The sequence below is a fragment of the Apus apus genome, chromosome 7 (genome assembly GCF_020740795.1).
Source record: "Apus apus isolate bApuApu2 chromosome 7, bApuApu2.pri.cur, whole genome shotgun sequence".
NCBI classification, from domain to species: domain Eukaryota; kingdom Metazoa; phylum Chordata; class Aves; order Apodiformes; family Apodidae; genus Apus; species Apus apus.
The window spans coordinates 20,117,320-20,135,088 of NC_067288.1; the positions used below are offsets into that span (position 1 = coordinate 20,117,320).

The 17,769-nt window shown below is 53.3% G+C and overlaps 1 protein-coding gene across 3 annotated transcripts; it reads right to left on the reverse strand.

Annotated features, from left to right (window-relative positions):
• Positions 1-3,244: 3,244 nt before the first annotated feature.
• ELOVL1 (ELOVL fatty acid elongase 1) lies at positions 3,245-17,267 on the reverse strand. 3 transcript variants are annotated; one of them, XM_051624966.1, is made up of 8 exons: positions 17,252-17,267; positions 6,748-6,809; positions 6,305-6,495; positions 6,059-6,139; positions 5,798-5,854; positions 5,379-5,484; positions 5,082-5,218; positions 3,245-4,701 (listed from the first exon to the last, which is right to left on the reverse strand). In XM_051624966.1, exons 2-8 carry the CDS (start codon positions 6,791-6,793, stop codon positions 4,447-4,449), a joined length of 873 nt encoding a protein of 290 aa, XP_051480926.1. In that variant the 5' UTR covers positions 6,794-6,809; positions 17,252-17,267; the 3' UTR covers positions 3,245-4,446. The 3 variants fall into 3 exon arrangements, with proteins under 3 accessions (XP_051480926.1, XP_051480927.1, XP_051480928.1); XM_051624967.1 differs by lacking the exon at positions 17,252-17,267 and adding an exon at positions 16,796-16,998; XM_051624968.1 differs by lacking the exon at positions 17,252-17,267 and adding an exon at positions 7,210-7,361.
• Between the last annotated feature and the right edge of the window lie 502 nt (positions 17,268-17,769).

The window sequence follows — 17,769 nt, forward strand, 5'->3', positions numbered from 1 at the left end:
GACCATGGCTGAGAGAACCAAGCCTTTCTTCCCTGAGGTTTGGGATCTGGGCAAGTGGTGGAGCTCTCGTTCTTTAGGGCCTGTGTGCAGGCAGTGTGATCCTAGCACAGTCCAGGGTCCTGCATTTCAGTCACAACAACCCCAGGCAATGCTACAGGCTTCGGGAGCCACTCCGAAGTGGCTAGAAAGCTGCCTAGCAGAAAAGGAGCTGGGAGTGCTGGATGACAGCTGGTTGACAGCCACCAGTGTGCCCAGGTGCCCAAGAAGGCCAATAGCATCCTGGCCTGCATCAGGAATAGTATGGCTAGCAGGAGTAGGGAGGTGATTGTGCCCCTGTACTCAAGCAGTGGTGAGGCTGCACCTCAAGCACTGTGTTCAGTTCTGGGCCCCTCACTGTAAAGACATTGAGGTGCTGGAACATGGTAAAAGGTGTAGAGAATAAGTCATAGGACAAGCAGCTGAGGGAACTAGGGATATATATTTGCAGAAGAGGAAGCTGAGGGGAGACCTCATTGCCCTCTACAACTACCTCAAAGGAGGTTGTAGGCAGATGGGTGTGGGCCTCTTCTCCCAAGTAAACAAGGATAGGACCAGAGAAAATGACCTGAAGTTGCACCAGGGGAGGTTTAGATTAGATATTAGGAAGAATTTTTATACTGGAACAGGCTACTCAGGGAGATGGTGGAGGCATCATTCTTGGGAGGTATTAAAGCATCATGCAGATATGGCACTTTAGAGCATGCATCTTAGCCAGGCAAGTATCAGCAGTGATCACCCATGCTAGAGCAGGCTGGGGATGTGTTTTTGGCAGTCTCAGCTGTAGTGGTGCCTGCACACAGCAATTGGCCTTGTTCTGCCACAGCCTCTGCGTTGCAGCCAGCACTGCCTGCCCTTAATAGTGCAGCAAGCTTAGTGCTGAATTTAGGAGCCAAATGCTATTGGAAAAAAAGGGGGAGCAGGGGCTAAAAACATACAGCAACAGCTGTAATCACCCCAAAGGCCAGGAAGGGGCTGGCAATGGCACATGCAAAACACAAGCTTAGTTTATGTTGCCACAGCCAGCTTGGACATTGTGTGAGGAGCCCCCAAAGGAACAACACCATGCACAGCTTAGTCATGTATTCTTCCAGCAGTCCTGATCTGTCTTCTCTCCCTGCTGAGGGGAAACCTTGGTGCCAAGCTGAGGCTGCATGGAGAGAAGCAGGCACCAGGGCTCAGCTGACATTTGGTAGAGTTTGGCTCCCCTGTGCTTGAAAAATGCATTTTTCCAGGCTCAGTTGTGCTGGTGCAAGTTTCAGGGAGCACATCTGAGCCTTTACCAGAGTAAGAGCCAGCAGGGCCACAGCTGCCATGCCACTGCTCTGAATGCTGGGGCCAAACTGTCTGAGGTTGTGGGGCTGCCCCAGACCCATCAATCCTGTCCTGCAGCTGCACCAGCACAGCCAGGAGCTGCCAAGGACACTGCACAGCTGAGTAGTAGCACCTTGGCCTGTGCAAAACAGTTCAACAAAGCCTGTGCCTCCCCTCAGCCTGTGATTAGCTGAGGGTGGATTATTAACTGTTTTCATCTTCCTCTTAGCACAGTACCACACTGTACCTGGCACCAGGCTCCTGCTCTGCCTCAGCTTTAAGCCAGCTGAAACCTTTCTAAGTGGAAAGTGTTGGCATGAACTTGCACTGTGCCAAGGCCAGCCCATGTTCCCCCATCAATTACTGAGATAGGGGCACAGCCTCAAAAAAAAAAAAGAAAAATAAAAAATGCAGCTTTCAGCAGCCAAGCCAGGCATTGTCCCAGAGGGCTGTTGGTGCATCCCTATTTGGCCATCTGTGGAAGAGCTGGGGAGGTCCAGGGAAGGAAGAGCAAGCTGTCCTTTGTCTTCAGAAGCAAATCCTTGAGCAGCAGCTGGGTCTCATGGGGAAAAGGGGAAGGAACCCACATATGCAAAGTCTGGCTGTTGCCCAGAGCTGTGCCACTGGCAGAGAAGCCCTGCTCCACGCCCCTGCAGCTTAATGCTGACAGTGAGTGCAGACAAGTCTCTCTGGCTCCACGGCAAATTAATGCTTCCCTGGAAGGAAGGCTTTACATGCTTGAAAGTTGTTGTTGTTTCTTCACTCCCCTGTAATAAGTTTATCTTTCCCAGGCAAAGCCTGTCTTGCCTCTCTCCTTAGTGCATATCCACCCCAAGAACCTGTGCATTATACGCCCCTTGAGAGTCCTCTGAGCGTTACTGGAGGGTGATGATAGCGCAGACCCCATACTGGTCCTGAACTGCCCTGGAGAGGGGAGGAGCAGAGGAAGTAGCTGGGCACTGACCCAGCAGGCCCAGGAAACACTGCCATATAAGGTGTTAATTCAGTTTGGAGCAGCAGCCTAGACTGACTGTGACAGTGTATAAATTATCAGCCCCTGGAAGGATCACAACTAACAGGAACAATTGGAATAAGGGAGAGCAGGGCATACCTAGGAAACAACCCATTTTAAAATACCAAACAGAAGTAGTTTGAAGTATTGTTACTATTTTGGGCAAAAGGAAGGGCAGTCCTGCCTAAGAAGAACCAACTAGGGCAGAGGAGGCAGCTGGATGGGAAAAGCTCCACCTCATCTGGACTGTCACCTGCAGTCCCAGTCACAAGCAGCTGGGAAGGCAGTACTGATCCCCAACAGCACTGAAAGGAAGCCAGACTGTCTCAGGTGATAGGGAGGGCAGAGCCCAGCCAGAAAGATACACTGTTGTTGCAAGAGCAAGGCCTTCCCTCTGACCAGCCCCTCATTCGTGTTCTTTGCAGATCCACACTGCAGGGGCATTCACAGATGGCAGCAGCTTTGGCTTCAGTAGATACAGAAAGCAACAGACTGCTGTTTCCCCATCACCTGGGTTTCCAAGACCTCTAGTCCCAGCTCCACTGCACCTTAGCTCCACAAAATTTCTGAAAAGCAGCAGCTTCTCCTGGGCAGCTGGCCTAGGTCCCAGCCCACACCCACACTCCACCCATTCTTTTACAGGGTGGAGCCACTTTCACAACAGCAGCCTTGACACATTTCCTGCCCTCAGCAGGGCTCTATCAACAATTGGAAACAATCTGCTATCTCCATCAGCACACTGCCATCACTCTCTCCCCCAAACACACAAACCTGCTACACCAGCTGCATCTCCCAGCCCTGCCTCCAACCTCATTGGGCAGGACCACACACCTGGAACAGGTTCTGAACACAACAAGCCAGGAAAAAATAAGAGGGCAGAGCCATTTCTCCTTCTGTTTGTTTATTTATGATAGAAGAGCAGCCCAATCTGACAGAGCCTGGCTCCTTCACCTAATCCTCAAGGCCACCAGAATGGTTTTGGTTACAGCCAGAACAGGTGATAGGCACCAGGCCCAGGAGAGCTGCTGCACTGCTTTGCTGTAGGGCAAACCTTCACCCAGGCCCAGCTGGATCCACAGAGGCAAGAGGTGCTCACTATTACACCACAGCAGGGCACACTACAACCATCCTCTGCTGTACTCATCCTGAGCCAGAGCAGGGCTGGTCCCAAGCAGAAGAGCCCAGGAGCCAATTCTAGGGGCAATTATTGCTCAAGTCTTAAGTTTGCAGGAATGGAAGTCATCCAAGGCAAGGCTGAGCTTGGCCTCCCCCATTCTGGAGCAAGCCACCAGCTGCCATTACAGGATCAGGAAAGTGTGGCTAAAGCACACACCAAGCACCTAGCCCAGGCACAGCAAGGCAAGGCAACCTGGGCTTATTGTGTGGGGAAGGCATTTCAGGCTGTCACAACCCCTGCTATGTACTCAGCACAGGGCATGGGTACTGTACTGGGCAGGCTGGGCCCTCAGGTCCCATTCACACTGCCCCTACATTCTCCACAACCACACCCAAGTGTAGATATGCCAGGGCAGGGCCCCCCACCTGGGCACACAGGGACCAGAAGGGGCATGCAGCACTGTGGCATGGAACACGGTGGCACAAGGCACAGTAGAGCAGGAGCACTCACACTTGGACTGGCAGCAGGAACCAGGGACAAGTTTGCTCATCCACACAGGCTCTGATGAGACAGGGAAGAGGAAAGGGCACCAGGACAGGGACCGGTCTCTTCTTTTGGTCCTACTCAGAAGGAAATGGCCCCCAGGCAGAAGGGCTAGATGTAGGCACTTGGGGGAAGTTCCTTTGGAAACACTGGAATGGGACTGCAGCCCTGCAGCTGTGATGCAGGCAGCTGCCTCTCTGCTCAGCAACACTGAGAAACAGCACAAGCCTTCCCAGGAGCAGAAGTTGCCCATGGCTGCTCAGAGCAGAGGGGCTGGGCATGCAGACAGAGGACAGCAGGGCTGGGCACAGGGGTACAACAGTCTGTAGGCACTTGACTTGGCTAGTGGCACCCAGGAGCAGGGGAACAGGTTCCAGCTGCCTCTGCCCCGGGGCTCTCATTGGCTCTGGGAGGGCTTTGCCCTCTAGTTGGCTTTGACTTTGCCATTGGTGACAGTGCCATTCTCATGGATGCTGCTACCATTGTGCTGGGCTGCTTGTGGAGCCACTCTGGGCAACCGTTTGCCCTTGGTGTAGGACTGGTACCAAAAGTTGGAAAACAGGATGAAGAAGATGGTCCCATAAATCCAGATGAGGTGGATGAAAATGGGGAACTGATACTGGCAGCTGGGCATGAAGTAATACTGGGAGATGTGGAGAGAGACAATCACAAACTGTGCCTGGGAACAAGAAAGAGCAGGGACAAATTATTCACAGGAGCAGAGTCCAGGATCCCATCTAAAGATCTTCTCTCCACATTAAACCAATAGGCTCCTCTTCCACTCTGACATGGAGGTCCTTAAGGGGAAGCACAGTCAGCAGCAGCTGAAACAGGCAGGCACAAGTCTCAAGGCAGCATGTGCTTCTCAACCTCCCAGTGTGGCTGCAGCCCAGGGGCTGGCAGGGCTATCAGAGGCCCACAGTGAGCCAGACCTCCTAGAAACCGAGTGAGAGGCTGCAGAATAAACAGCTACAGCTGCTGGCTGCACTCTTCCTAGGTAAGAGGGCTGGCATGCACCTCACAGAGAATGAGGGCACATGCTTTGCAGCACAGACTCACCAGCTGGATGGCTGTGATGTGCTTCTTCCACCACAGGTACTTCTGAAAGGCAGGTCCTGCTGCTGAGAGCCCATAATAGAAGTACATGACAACATGCACCATGGAATTGATCATGGCATGGAATGAGCCCATTCCCCCTGTTAAGAAAAATATTCATTACCATAAGTCAATCCTCCACACCAATAAGTACTACAAGAAGCTCCTAAGAGCCCAGCAGGGTCAAAAAACTCTTCTCAGCATGCTGGAGCTAACCTCACCCTTTCCCCAGACTGTGTACCCAGGCAGTTTCCATCTTACCTGGACCAAATTTTGCCCCCCACCACCAGCTCCAAGGCAGAACAGAGTGGTGGAAGAGGTGCAGGAATGTGACCTGTTCATTCTTCTTTCGCAGAACAAAGATCACCTGCAATGAGAGCCCAACAGCATCAAGGACCTGCAGCCCTGGGAGCAGCTAAAGCAGGCTGGACCACTAACTCAATATCTGATCTCAGTGATGTCCCCCCACCACCACACTAAGTCACCCCACAGCTTCCAAAGCTGTAACATGCCAAGAGTGGCCTCTGCAATAGCCCAGAGTGGCCTCCTTAGCAGTGATGCCAGACAGAAGCACTGCCAGGTCAGACTGGAAGAGCTGAAGAAAGCACCTACCCTAAGTACACTGGGCCCAACTCCCTGCCCAGCAAGCAGTGACAAGGCCGTCTCAGTAACTCACTCACCGTGTCAGTCAGTTCAATGAACTTGGAGAAGACAAAAAGCCAAGCAACACTGACCATCTGTAACAGAACAGGTTAACATTAGGGACCCACCACAGCCTGACCATGTCCAGTTACCAAGGGTCTTCTCACAGTAACCCTGGGATGAAACCCAGAGCCAAGGACTAAGCCCTTTGCCTCAGGACAGGCAGGTACCTATGACCTTGCTGTCCAAACAAGCACTAAAGGCCATCCCCACTTACTGGGAGAGGGACCGGAACTCACCCTGAGGGCCTTGGGGTCCTGTGAGAAGTCCACAGGGTCACATCGCCAGGTGTACCCAGTAAGCCATCCTGCCATCAAGAACTACAACAAGAGCATCATTGTGATGAGGCCAAACATCACTCACTGAACTTCCCAAACCATGCACAGAAAGGCAGGGAGAAGGCTGCAAAAGGACTCCCCATCACCCACACAGCCTGCATAGACTGCTTTATATATGCCACACAAAGCCTACTGCCTGCAACTCACCTCATACACTATGTAAAGTGACAGTCCCACCAGAGAGAAATTGTATAGCACCATGAACTTCTTCAGGTTTAAAGGCTTCCTGTTGGCCATTAGCCGGGGACCCAAGGATAGCACAAAGTAGACGTATGCCAGCAGGATGCCCAACACAAGGAACGGGGACTGCATTAGTGGGTAATCAGCAATGCGGGGGTCTGCAGAGAGAGACACAGATCAGTCAGCATCCTCACCCCAATCTGCTGCCAGCAATGCTACTGCCGGAGTGGAGGCAAGGACATAGCAATCCTGTTCTCCTAGGACAGGAGTGCAAGTAGGGGGACAGTCTGGGAGCAGAGGCTGGTGATGCCAGCCAAACTCAGTAAGGTACAGCCTCAAGCCACACTGCAGGCCAGCCTGGAGACCCTCTGACCTGGAGACACTGCAGCTGGGTGTAGCCAAACACTCACCTGCTTTCTTCATGAAGTCCTGATACATGGTCACAATCCCCTCCATGGTGGTGGCAGTATCTCTGTGGAGAGGAAGGACAGATAAGGCAGCTGTTTTCCCAGGAGAGTAGCCCACAGAGCACAGCCCCACAGATCAGCAAATTTCAAGGACAGCTTCAGAGGTACAGTCACATGTCTGAGCAGCGTTGTTCTCAGCTGATCACACACCAGCATCCATAATTCCATACACACTACTTCTCCTCATTAAGCCTGGACCTGTCTCCCCAGCTCTGCTGGGAAGCCCATTATCCACCACCAGCAGTCCTCCCAAGACACAATCCTAACATTGCAAGCCAGCTAAGAAAGCTTCCAATCCCAGTGCTGCATCTCCAGCCCAACAGTCTTGCTCTTGCTGTACAGCCACCAACATTATCACTCACAACAACCATGATACTGCCACCAACTTTTGCCACTCACACCTACCCAGCACACTGGTCTGCCTGACCCTGGTGCAAGGTCTCCAAGGATGATGCAGAGCTGGTCCACACTCTCCACAGAGAAATGCCTTTATGATTAGCTTTGGGTTCCTGCCCACTGATCCACCTCAGAGAAGCAACCCAGCTCCACTGGCAGGCTCACTGCAGGAGGAAGGAAAGCCATCGATTCAGAAACAAACACTAGTTTCTGATCCAAGTTCCTGGTTTCACATCCTTGCATAAAACCCTCCTCACTAAAGGTACCACCCCATAACCCAGCACCTCAGAGGCTAAGTGCATCCTTCCTGGCAATGACATTTCCACTACCCTTCCAAACAGGGAACAGTATCCCCAGTGAGGGAAGAAAGCCACAGGAGATGGATATAAGGCTGCAGGGAGAAGGACTGGCACTCCCCACACTCACTATGAGCACAAGCCAGACAGCAATCTAGACAGATGCTCTCCAGAAGAGCAGGAAGGGCTCTTGCTGCTGCAGGGAAGCTTGAAACACTCTCACTCAGCTCCCTGTGCTTTCCCACCTTTTCCCAGCCTACAGGACACCAGAACAGCAGGAAAGGAGGCAGAGCACAGGCCCAGCCTCACCTGACTCACCCACCTGCAAGGAAGGCATTCCTCATGGCTGCTACCAAACAGGCTCTCCACCTACCCCTTTCTTCAGGAAGGTGCACAGGAATCACTGCCCACACACAGGCCTGGGTCCCCAGCTGAGGAATATCCAGCAGCCACTGCCACCTCAAGCCCTCACCAGCCAGCTCCAGCATTGCTCCTTCAGCTTCAAAGCAAGAGGAAGAACTCAGGAAAGTGCTCTTTGGTCTGGCTGGGACCTAGGCACAACAGCAGCAGACACCAGCTGTGCAGTGCTACCAAGCACCTAACACGAGGTTTCACTGGCAGCAGTCTTCACAGGGGCCTGGCACACACCTTTTGGCTCACCATCATCTGCAAACTGTATCAGTGCAGCAATAGAGTTGGCTGTGTCTGCCCTGTCCTACCCTGAGTGCTCCTTCAAACTGGGGAGTGCCACCCAACCTCTGCAACAGCAGTGGGGTGGAATAGGTCTGCCACTTCAACCCCACCTGCCAAAGTACCCATTCTTTCAAGCAAGGCTCCATAGCAGCCTGCACAGCCACACACCCCAGGGACAGAGCCCTAGAAGTTTTGCTGTGCTTCAGAAAGCACAGAAGGTGGTTCATGGCTCCTTGAAGGCAGATGCAGCAACAGGGCAAAGCCCACTCAGGATTGATCTCCACACCTCAGGGGCACCAGCAGCAGAACAGATGCTTACCTTTCCAACCCAAGGTTTAAAGGGGTTCAAAAGCAAGTGATTCTCATTTGCAGTACCCCCATTATACAAGTAATGTTTAAGGTCCTGAGCACTGCCAAGATTTTCCACTCTCCACATGCAGCAGAGGTCAGAAAAGCATAGCAGGAACTACAGCATCCTTGAGAGCCACTCAAGGTTCCAGCTGTGGGAAATGTGGTAAGTCCTGAAAGCTGCTGAGCTTTATGGTACTTTAATGGCTAAGAGCAAGCTCTGAACTTGTCTGTCTAGTTTCAGCTTTCAACCACTACATCCAGCAACACCTTTATTTACTAGATTGAGGAGCCCTCAAGAGTTACTTCCCAGCACAGGGACCTGACTATTCAAGCTGTGTTTATCTTATCAAGCTGAATGAGTCAGCCTTACTACAGGTCCAGGACAAAAACTCCTGCTGAGCACTGGCCTGTTGTGGGCAGACTAGGATGAGAAGATAGTCACCTACAAGCTCAGAGCTACATCTCACACTGCAGGGAAACACCTGAGCTCAAGCACTTTGCTGACCCTGATGCAAGCATAGCTCCAACACCACTGACCAACTACAACCTCAGCTCAAAACAGTTCAGGGTCCCAAGACAATGGGGACTCAAGTAAGAAGACTCAAACTGTAGTTTTACCCTGACAGATCTGCTAGAGGCTGCACAGAGCAGCCAAGGATCATTCTGAATTCAGATAACTATCTGCCCCAGCAGCAGAGAATCCCACTTCAACCCAGCACTAGCACAGACAAGTGCCCACCAGGAGGCTTCCAGGGAACACCAACAAATCCCTCTTATTGCCATCTTGTAAAGCATCTCCAGCACTCCTACAACCCTGTGTGCCACAGGGAGAGGAGAGGCGCTAGACTTGTTCAGAACATGGTCTTTGGGCAAGCACCAGGAGTTCTACCACAGCAGAACTAGCAGGATTATGCTACAAGCCCTTATGAAAAGGACCTATACATTTTCCACAGCTTCCCCAATCCTGCTGCATTCAGCTAACAGAGCAGCTGCATCTCCAGAGAACTCCTGAGATCTTTGGGCCTTTGCAAGATCTGGTTAACCACACTAGTATGCCATGTGGTCTTGCATTAGAACAAAGATGAAGTGTGCCTTGCTCAGTGAACAGATGCAGAAGCCTCACCCTCCTGTCTCCCAGGGGACAGCCACTGGACTTGGGGTGGTGGCAGTTGATCTGCAAAGGAGGAACTGTATAGCAGGCCAACCATTGCCTTCACTAAGGAGGAGGATGCAAAGTGCACTGACCTGTTTGAGCTGTGATGGCTCCCTGACAGCCTTTCTGCTGCAGGCAGGGGTTTTCCAGCATAGAGCAGCAAGGGTCCAGAAACCTGACCTCATTCCTGTCATTTCCTCTGTGCACAACACCAGCACTTGATGCCTCTCTGCACTTAGAGAGGTTGACCACCCATCCAGGCATCTGTCCTTACTGCCCTCCAGGCTACACTGCACATCACACACTACAGACAGCTCAATAGTTGAAACCTGCCTGCTCTGCTCAGGTGAGACACACTGACTCTTCCTGGATCCTTATCCTCTTGGGCAAGGAACTAGAAGGAGATGGGGAACTCAAAGCCAAGCCTTGAACCAAAGTCAAGCAAACAGTTCCCAGCATCCCCAAGCACTGGGAACCCTTGGGGCCCAAACACACCCTGCGCAGTATCTAGAGACCTTGCAACACATCTCCTTCCACCTCTCCCCAACAGGGTGTCACTTTGTCTCAGCATTGTAAACCAGAGTATCAGACCACATTCTGTCACAGTAACGAACATCAAGGATTAGATACTTGCTTACACCAAACAACATGTAGATTGCATGTTTCCAACAAGCTATGCAGCTAATTAGTGCAACCTCAGCAAGAACAGCAAGGCCCTTTATAACCAGCCCGAGCAACAGTCAGACCACAGCACTATGAACCATGACATTGACAGTGATCAGAGCTCAACCTAGTTTGTTAGAAGCCTCACAGGGCACACATCTCTCCCCACACAGCAGCCATCTGCAACTAGCAGACTCAGTGCCAGCCATCCAACATCCCACACTCCTACCCCACCAGCATTTGAGTCAGAAATCAGTCCTGTAACTAGTGAAAAAGCAAGCCATCCTCATCTCCCCACTAGCCTAATTACAGAGAGCACCAAAACAGTCTGGTAGGTGGCCACAGAGCCCCAGGGAGAGTTGGCAGTTCAGCAAGGGCTCTGTGCCTAAAGCTGGCCTGGCCCCTGTGGGGCTCCCAAGGGAGTAGAATCCCTTCAGAAGTCAGAAGGTAACCAGCTTTCAGAGATCAAACCAACCCTCATCCCTGGCCTATAAACTGGCAGCAAAACCTGCTGCCTGGTACAGCTTTGAGCTCCATAGCCCCACAGGAAGGGGGCATCTTCCTCTCCCAGCTCCTCATTACAACACTAGTCCAGCTTCCTGGAGCTCCACAAAGTGATAGTGGAATCCAGCAAGGCCTGCACACAGCTCCATGCATCCAGAGAGCATGTTTCCCAGAACAGCTATAGGGACCTGTGGTTCAGAAGCATCTGCCAGCAGCAGCTGTCACTGTGGAAGAATGGGATTGACCAACTCAGGGTCTGGTGGCCCCTGGCCAGGCACAGATAGGGCTGCACACAGCACACACTGAGGCTGGCACCTCAAGCCATCACCAAGGGCTGTCAGTCACAGCTCCAAGAAGAACTTTCCTGAGCTTACACATAAGTGAATTCAGCAAGACTAGTACCACAAAACCCTGTCTGCCCAGCACAAGACACAAGCAGCAAGGCAGTCAGCCAGCCCTGAGGAGCAGCAGCACCCTGCAGAGTTCTTTATGATCACTAAGACTGAAGCTTACCATGAAGCAGGAAAAAAAAAATTTATTTGGATCTTCTGCTGCTGCTCTGTGCCCAGGTGAAAGGGAAAGGGGCCTGTAACCAGGCGGTGCATGCATCTTTCACCCAGCATCTTGGGGCACCAGCTCAAGTACATGCAGCAGAGCTGCATTCAAGTACACCTGCATTATTACTGGTAGCAGTTTCTGCCTTAACTGAGCTTTCAGTGAGATGGCTATGTTTTCTACATGCTACTAAAGTAATGTTTTTCCCTCAAGAGAAATCAGTCTAAACAGATGCCTGTGCATCAGCTTACAGGGCACACAAGGCCAGTCTGGCAGCAGAGCACAACCCACTATGGTTGGAAAGTTTGCAAAGTCACACCAGTAGATTAGGAAAGAACAGGAAAGTAGAGCTCTCCTGGTCTGACATCTCGGCTCTGAGGACTAGGGACAGACTCTCTGATCAAAGTTAGATGACTAGCTTCAGAACTCTCAGTTCACAAGGTAACTGTGAACAAGGAAGTCTACAAGGAAACTTAATGTTAACACCACCAGATAAGTTTTTCTACTTGAATATCATCTATTTGTCAATTCCTGTGGCTCAACTACTTCATGCTGAGTGTCAAAGGACATTGGCTAACAGCCTGGTAACTGTATCAGTGTACTTTCAAGTTGGTACAGAGGACTTGCAAGAGCTCCTGTTGCAGCTGGTGCAGGAATCATACTGGCTGGGTGCTGCTCGGGGCACACTGGCTCCAAGTGCCAGGAAGTGACCCGTTTAAAGCTGGAGTTTCCCCATCTTCACCAAGTGTGTGTCAATGCCCTACCATTACCTCACAAAGCAGCTGTGAAACCCTGGGGCCTTTGTATAGCATCCTATGAACAGAGATTAAGCTCTCCTCATGCTTGCTGGAAGCAGGGAGAGAAAGAAAACTCCCAGATTATCAAGCAAATTCCGCAGAGCCTGGGCAGCTGGTATGGCACCCTACAAGCTTTAAGGGGAAGGAGCAAGTCCATTCCAGTAAGGTACTGGCAGCCTTGTACAAAAAAAACCAAGGCAGGTAATCAGACTTCAAGGTCACACGAGCACACATTGCAGGACAAAGGTCTCTATGCACAACACGGTATTTTTTTTTTCAGGGACAGCACCTCCTCAGGCTGATCAGGCAACCGTTAGAGTAGGTTTACCCCTTATCACATTCAACACTGGTGGTTGCCTATTCAGGGAGGTGGTATCAGTGAAGGTCACAGCACTTAGAGAAAAGCAGGAAACAGGCAACATTAGGGAGAAAGTCTGACTTTGCAAGGAACAAAGGAGTAAAGTAGTGAAGGGTTAAAAGAAAGAGGACAAGATACCTCCAGATGCTTTATAAGGTAACAACACTAAGCTGTGTCCACTCCCTCATGCAGCACCAAGTGAAGCAGAAAGAAGAGGTGAAGATGGCTGTGCTCCCTCTCTGAAGTCATGCACCCAGCAGCCTCCCATGGTGCATGGGAGAGCACTTGGGAAGGGCAGAAATAGGCAGGCAACAGATGAAGACAGACAGGGTTAGTCCAGGCCAGCAGGGCTGGCTCCTGACATCTGCTTCTGGATATAGGTCAAGCCTTCCACAAAGTCCTCTAATAGAGGAACAGAGAACTCCTATCTGGAGGTGGAGTAGACAGTACCAGAGCATTCATCTCTGTGGCTTTAATCATTATACAAATAACTCACTGCAAGGCTTCACCCCTGTTCCCACAACAGTGTCTCTAATCATAACACAGTACTGATTACTGTGCTCTGTTCCATCCAGGCCTGCACATTAATTGAACAGGCACATAAAAACAAGAGACAGTAGAAGTCTACAAAGCAAGATGCAGGAATTAAATACTCCTGAAATCCCCTCCAACAGCTCTGGACAAATTAAGAAGCTTAAGTTTGAACCCTGAGCCTCTTCTCATTGAGTTAAGGTGTCACCTGGAAATTGCCATGACACCTACTTTGGACCCCCCACCCCCTGCTATCTAAGAAGGCAGTGCAGTCACACAGCCATCTTCTAGCATGGAAAGGGATGTTCACTAGCAATACTAGAGATGCCAGCAGCAGCACCCTAGAAGCACTACAGACTCCACTAGGCCTAAGGCTTATTAGATACAACCTTTATCAGGGTTGAAAGCCCCTACTCACACAAAAAAAGAAGCATTAGGCCCAATTGTCTCCACATAGATGTAGATGGACCACTCCAAGCTAGGGCTGTTGCTCCTACTGCTGATCCAGTACAGTCAGGGAAGGCCTTCTAGGGTTAAATAGAAGCAGCATGAGATAGTTCTGTATGTATACACAGCATATCTATTAACAAACCACAAGAGCAACTAGCTGATCTGATCTACAAGGTAAGAACACTCCTTGCAGCAAGGCTGGAGAACTTGCTGCTATAGTGACAGTTTACTACCCTGATCCATCCTACAGGGAATAATCAACCAGAAACTAAATATCCTGTGCAATACAAATGGAAATCAAGAACCATCAGACCCACTGCCACCTCCATCAGTCCCAGGCCACTGAAGTCTCAGATTGCATCCAGACACAGGCCTGCTGGTGGGGAGCTGACTGTGGCAGCTGTAACTTGTCATCTGTGAGCAACAGCAGTCCCACAACTCCTGCAGGGAAGATCCCTGGCTCCTGGGGACCAGCTCCTCCCTACAGGAACCCAGGCTGCCCCACCTGTTTGACTGGCAAGAACCAGACTTTCCAGCCCAAGTATCTGGGCTGGAAAGTATCCCCACCATCTGACAGCCAGTAGGGCACATGCTAGCACAAATCCAATACAGAAGTACAGGAACACATAAGGTCTATTGGGACATCACAGGCACCACTCCCAACATCTTCTGAAAGCCTCTTCCAAAATGATTTCAGTCTGAGTGCTGATTGTGCCATAATCCCAGCAGAAAAGGAGAAAGTCTTCACCCACAACCTTCAAGGACAGTGATAAGCTAAGGATACAGCAATGCACCTGCTTCTGACACCAGCTTCAAAGCTTCTTGGGGATGCAAAGCTTTTCTCCATCAGGAGAGATGGGAGACACTATGCACCTTGAATAAACTCACTTATTTTCACTACCAGCACACATGCAAGACATCTCTAGGACAGTGAGTTTTTACCCTACTAGCCTCAGTTTTAGCAGTACTTGCTCTTGTATTACATTTGTACCCTGAATGACCATATAACCCCCCCTAACAGACTTTCAGGAAACAGAGGCAAGAACACAACACAGAAGCACAGGCTGTGTGGGTGGCCCAGCTTAACACCCACAGCAAGATGATGCTGCAGCAGCTGGTATCATGCTGCTTCTCAAATGAACAGGTTGTCAGCAGCAACTCACACCCACAAGCAAGAGGGGCTTCCTAGTAAAGAGATGTAACATAGCAATCTCAGTCAAGCCTCAAGGGCTGAGCCAGCTGTTTGACTCTTTAAACCACCAACAAGAAGCTGCACAGCAGGTCTGGTGGGAAGGTCAGCTCCATCCAGCTAGGAATCTGCCCTGGCTGCATTCTGGCAAAGAAGGTGATCAATTTGGGGAAGCACAGCAGGATGGATGCACTGTTGGCACAGGAAATCCTGGCCTCCAAAAGGTGAATGTGCTCTGAGAGAATGCATAAACAAGGAAAGTGCCCAGTGTTATCCCACACTGCCCACCAAATGTAGGAAAGGGTATTCACCTCACTTCTTCATGCCCTAAGGGCTCCAGAACCAAGGTGGTCAGTCACAGGTAAAGAACCTGACAGTCCTGCTGCAAGAAGCAGCCAGGCACTGAGGCATACAGGCTGCCACCCCCAAAGCCTCACCTCCTGTTGCAATGCCTGTGTATTTGTGCTATTTCATTTAGTCTGTTGCAGGTATCAGAGAAGCCACTTTCCTAACTGCCACTTCACTACAAGAGAGGAACAGGCCCACATAAGACCCACAGTCCAAGTCCAGTACTGCCTGTGGAAGGTCAGATGAGCATCTGGCCATGGTTATTAAACCTGCAGTTGCCCAGCGAGTGCAGGCCCTCATGCATGACCACACACCACCCCGAGATCAGTCTGCCACTGCCACCAGGAGGGTGACAAGGACCTTCTCCTCCCACAGGCGTTCCAGAGCAAGGGCCAGAGGGAGGCCAAGCACCTACACTAGCCGGCACTCAAAGCTAACATTGTGTCACAGCAGCAGAGGAGGCCTGGTACTGCCACCCTGCCCGGAGGAGGAGGGAAGGGCCATCTCAATGGTACATTGATGCCGAGAGCTGTGTAGGAGAAGGCTCTTCAGCCACCGAGCAACCAACGCTGCCCACAGACGCTGCTCTCCATCTGCTGCAGTGGAGACCCAGCAGCCCACGGCACTGCCCAGCTCTTCAACATCCCCAGCCTTCAGCCAGGGCCGAGCCCCGCGGCCACACCAGCACGGAGGGGCTCGGGCAGCGAAGCACAGAGGGACGGGGCAGCCCCTGCACGGGCCCTACTCCCGCCCCCAGCCCCACGTCCCCCAGGGGTCCCCAGAGCGGGAAGGGCGGGCGGCTCCGGGCCCGGCCCCGCGGCGGGGCCTACCGCGGCCCCGGGCCCCGGAAGCGCCGCGGCCCGGCCCTGTCGCCGGCGGGGCCTGCACAGCCAGGCCCGGGGCTGCCGCCCGAGCGGGACGGAGGGGAAAGGCCGCTGCGCGGCCCCCGGCGGCTGCCGGCCCCAGGGAGGCTCCGCACCGCCGCCGAGGTCATCGCCGGGGCGGAGGGCTTCCAGCGAGCCCCGGTCACGGCCGGCCCCGCCGCCTGCTGCAGGGCCAGGCCCGCACCAGCAGCGCCGACACAGCGATGCCGAACCCCTTCCCCGAAGTTGCGCAGCCACCAGATCTTGCCCCGGAAAGAAAACAAGCCCCTGGGCCGGGCCCATCCCGTCCAGCAGCGGGGGGGGGGCAGCCCCGGCGCGGCCGCCAGGCAAGGAGCTGCCGGGGCAGGGCAGACAGCCCTCCCTCCCGGCAGGCGGGGAAAGCATCCCGAGCACCGAGCACCACATACGGAGGGGATGATGACTCTAGCATATGACCGTCCCGAAGGAGATCAGCCCAGATGTGAGAAGAATTGCACCCTTCCCTGGCCACGGGCATCAGCCGTGAGCACTGTCGTCCCTCACACCATCAGGATCCAACTGTTCTTAACATCCACTTCAACAGCCCAGCTTGGACTCCACTTATCTTCCTCCTCCCAACATAGGCAGCTTTGCAGAGCGCTGGTGTGTCACAAGGATCCACGCTGCTGCTACAGCCAAGCCCCTCCAGGGGGGTGACAGCCCCCACGGGCACCTTCTTGCTGGCGGCAGCCGCACCCAGCCTCGCCACTTATCAAGGGCATGTTGCAACACCCATGTCACTCATGAGGCCACGGCATCCCCAGACTTGCCCCTCCGCCGATGTGGTGTGGGGGAAACCACCCACCTCCTCGCACGCTCCAGAGCATCCCGGGTGACAGGGACGCAGGGACACGCTGGAGCCTCCTCCAGCCGCTTCCCCCCCGTTCAGCAGGTGCCAAGCCAGCACATGGCCTCGCGGAGGCAGAGCCCACCACCCCTGCCAGGCAAGGCTTCCATCCCAGAGCTGCTAAACCCTGCGAAGGCCTCAGCGTTCCCCTGCTCTGCAACAACCTTCGGCAAACAGCCCCAAAAAGCCCCTCCCAGCACACACCAACAGTAAACCCCAACCACCACCGCGCTCAGACACTTCCTCCCAAGCCCCCCCCATGCCTCGCCCTCAATAACCCGGAAGGACCCCTAGGAAAGGACCCCCAGCTTCCCCAAGCGGGCCTAGACCCCACACCCACCGACCCGGAAGGGGGGAAGGGCCCCCCCGGCCCGCGCGCACGTGTAGGCAGCGCCCGCCGCGCCCCGCACTCACCACCGGCCGCGCCCCGCTCTGCCCGCCACCACCGCCGCCCGGCCTTTAAATATGCCTGCCCTACCCCCCCGCAGCTGCCGATTGGTCGCGGGGGAGAGCTCCGCCTCTTTATGGGCGGAGCTCTCCCCCGCGACCAATCGGCAGCGGCGCAGCGACCCGCCCATTCCGTAGCCACGCCCACCTCGGCGTCGCCTCAGGGCTCGGGGCTGCGCCCTGGCGTGCTGGCTGGGGGGGGCGCGGCGTTCTGGGGCGGTTCGGGCTGATTTTTCGGGGAGCGGCAGCAGTCTGGGGAGAAGGAGGGTTAGCAAGAGGAGGGGGAAACCGGAAAATAGCTGGGAAAAAGCTGCGGGTTTGGGCAGGGGCTGGGCGGGGTGTGGAGGGTTGGCTGGAAGGTGGTGGTGAGGGCAGGAGGGAAGTGGCAGGAGGAGGGTCCTGGCGTCGCTCTCAGAACAGCCTCTGCTTTCTCTAGTGCTCGTGAGGTGAAAAGAGTCCTCTCCTAGCCCACTTCCATCTCGACA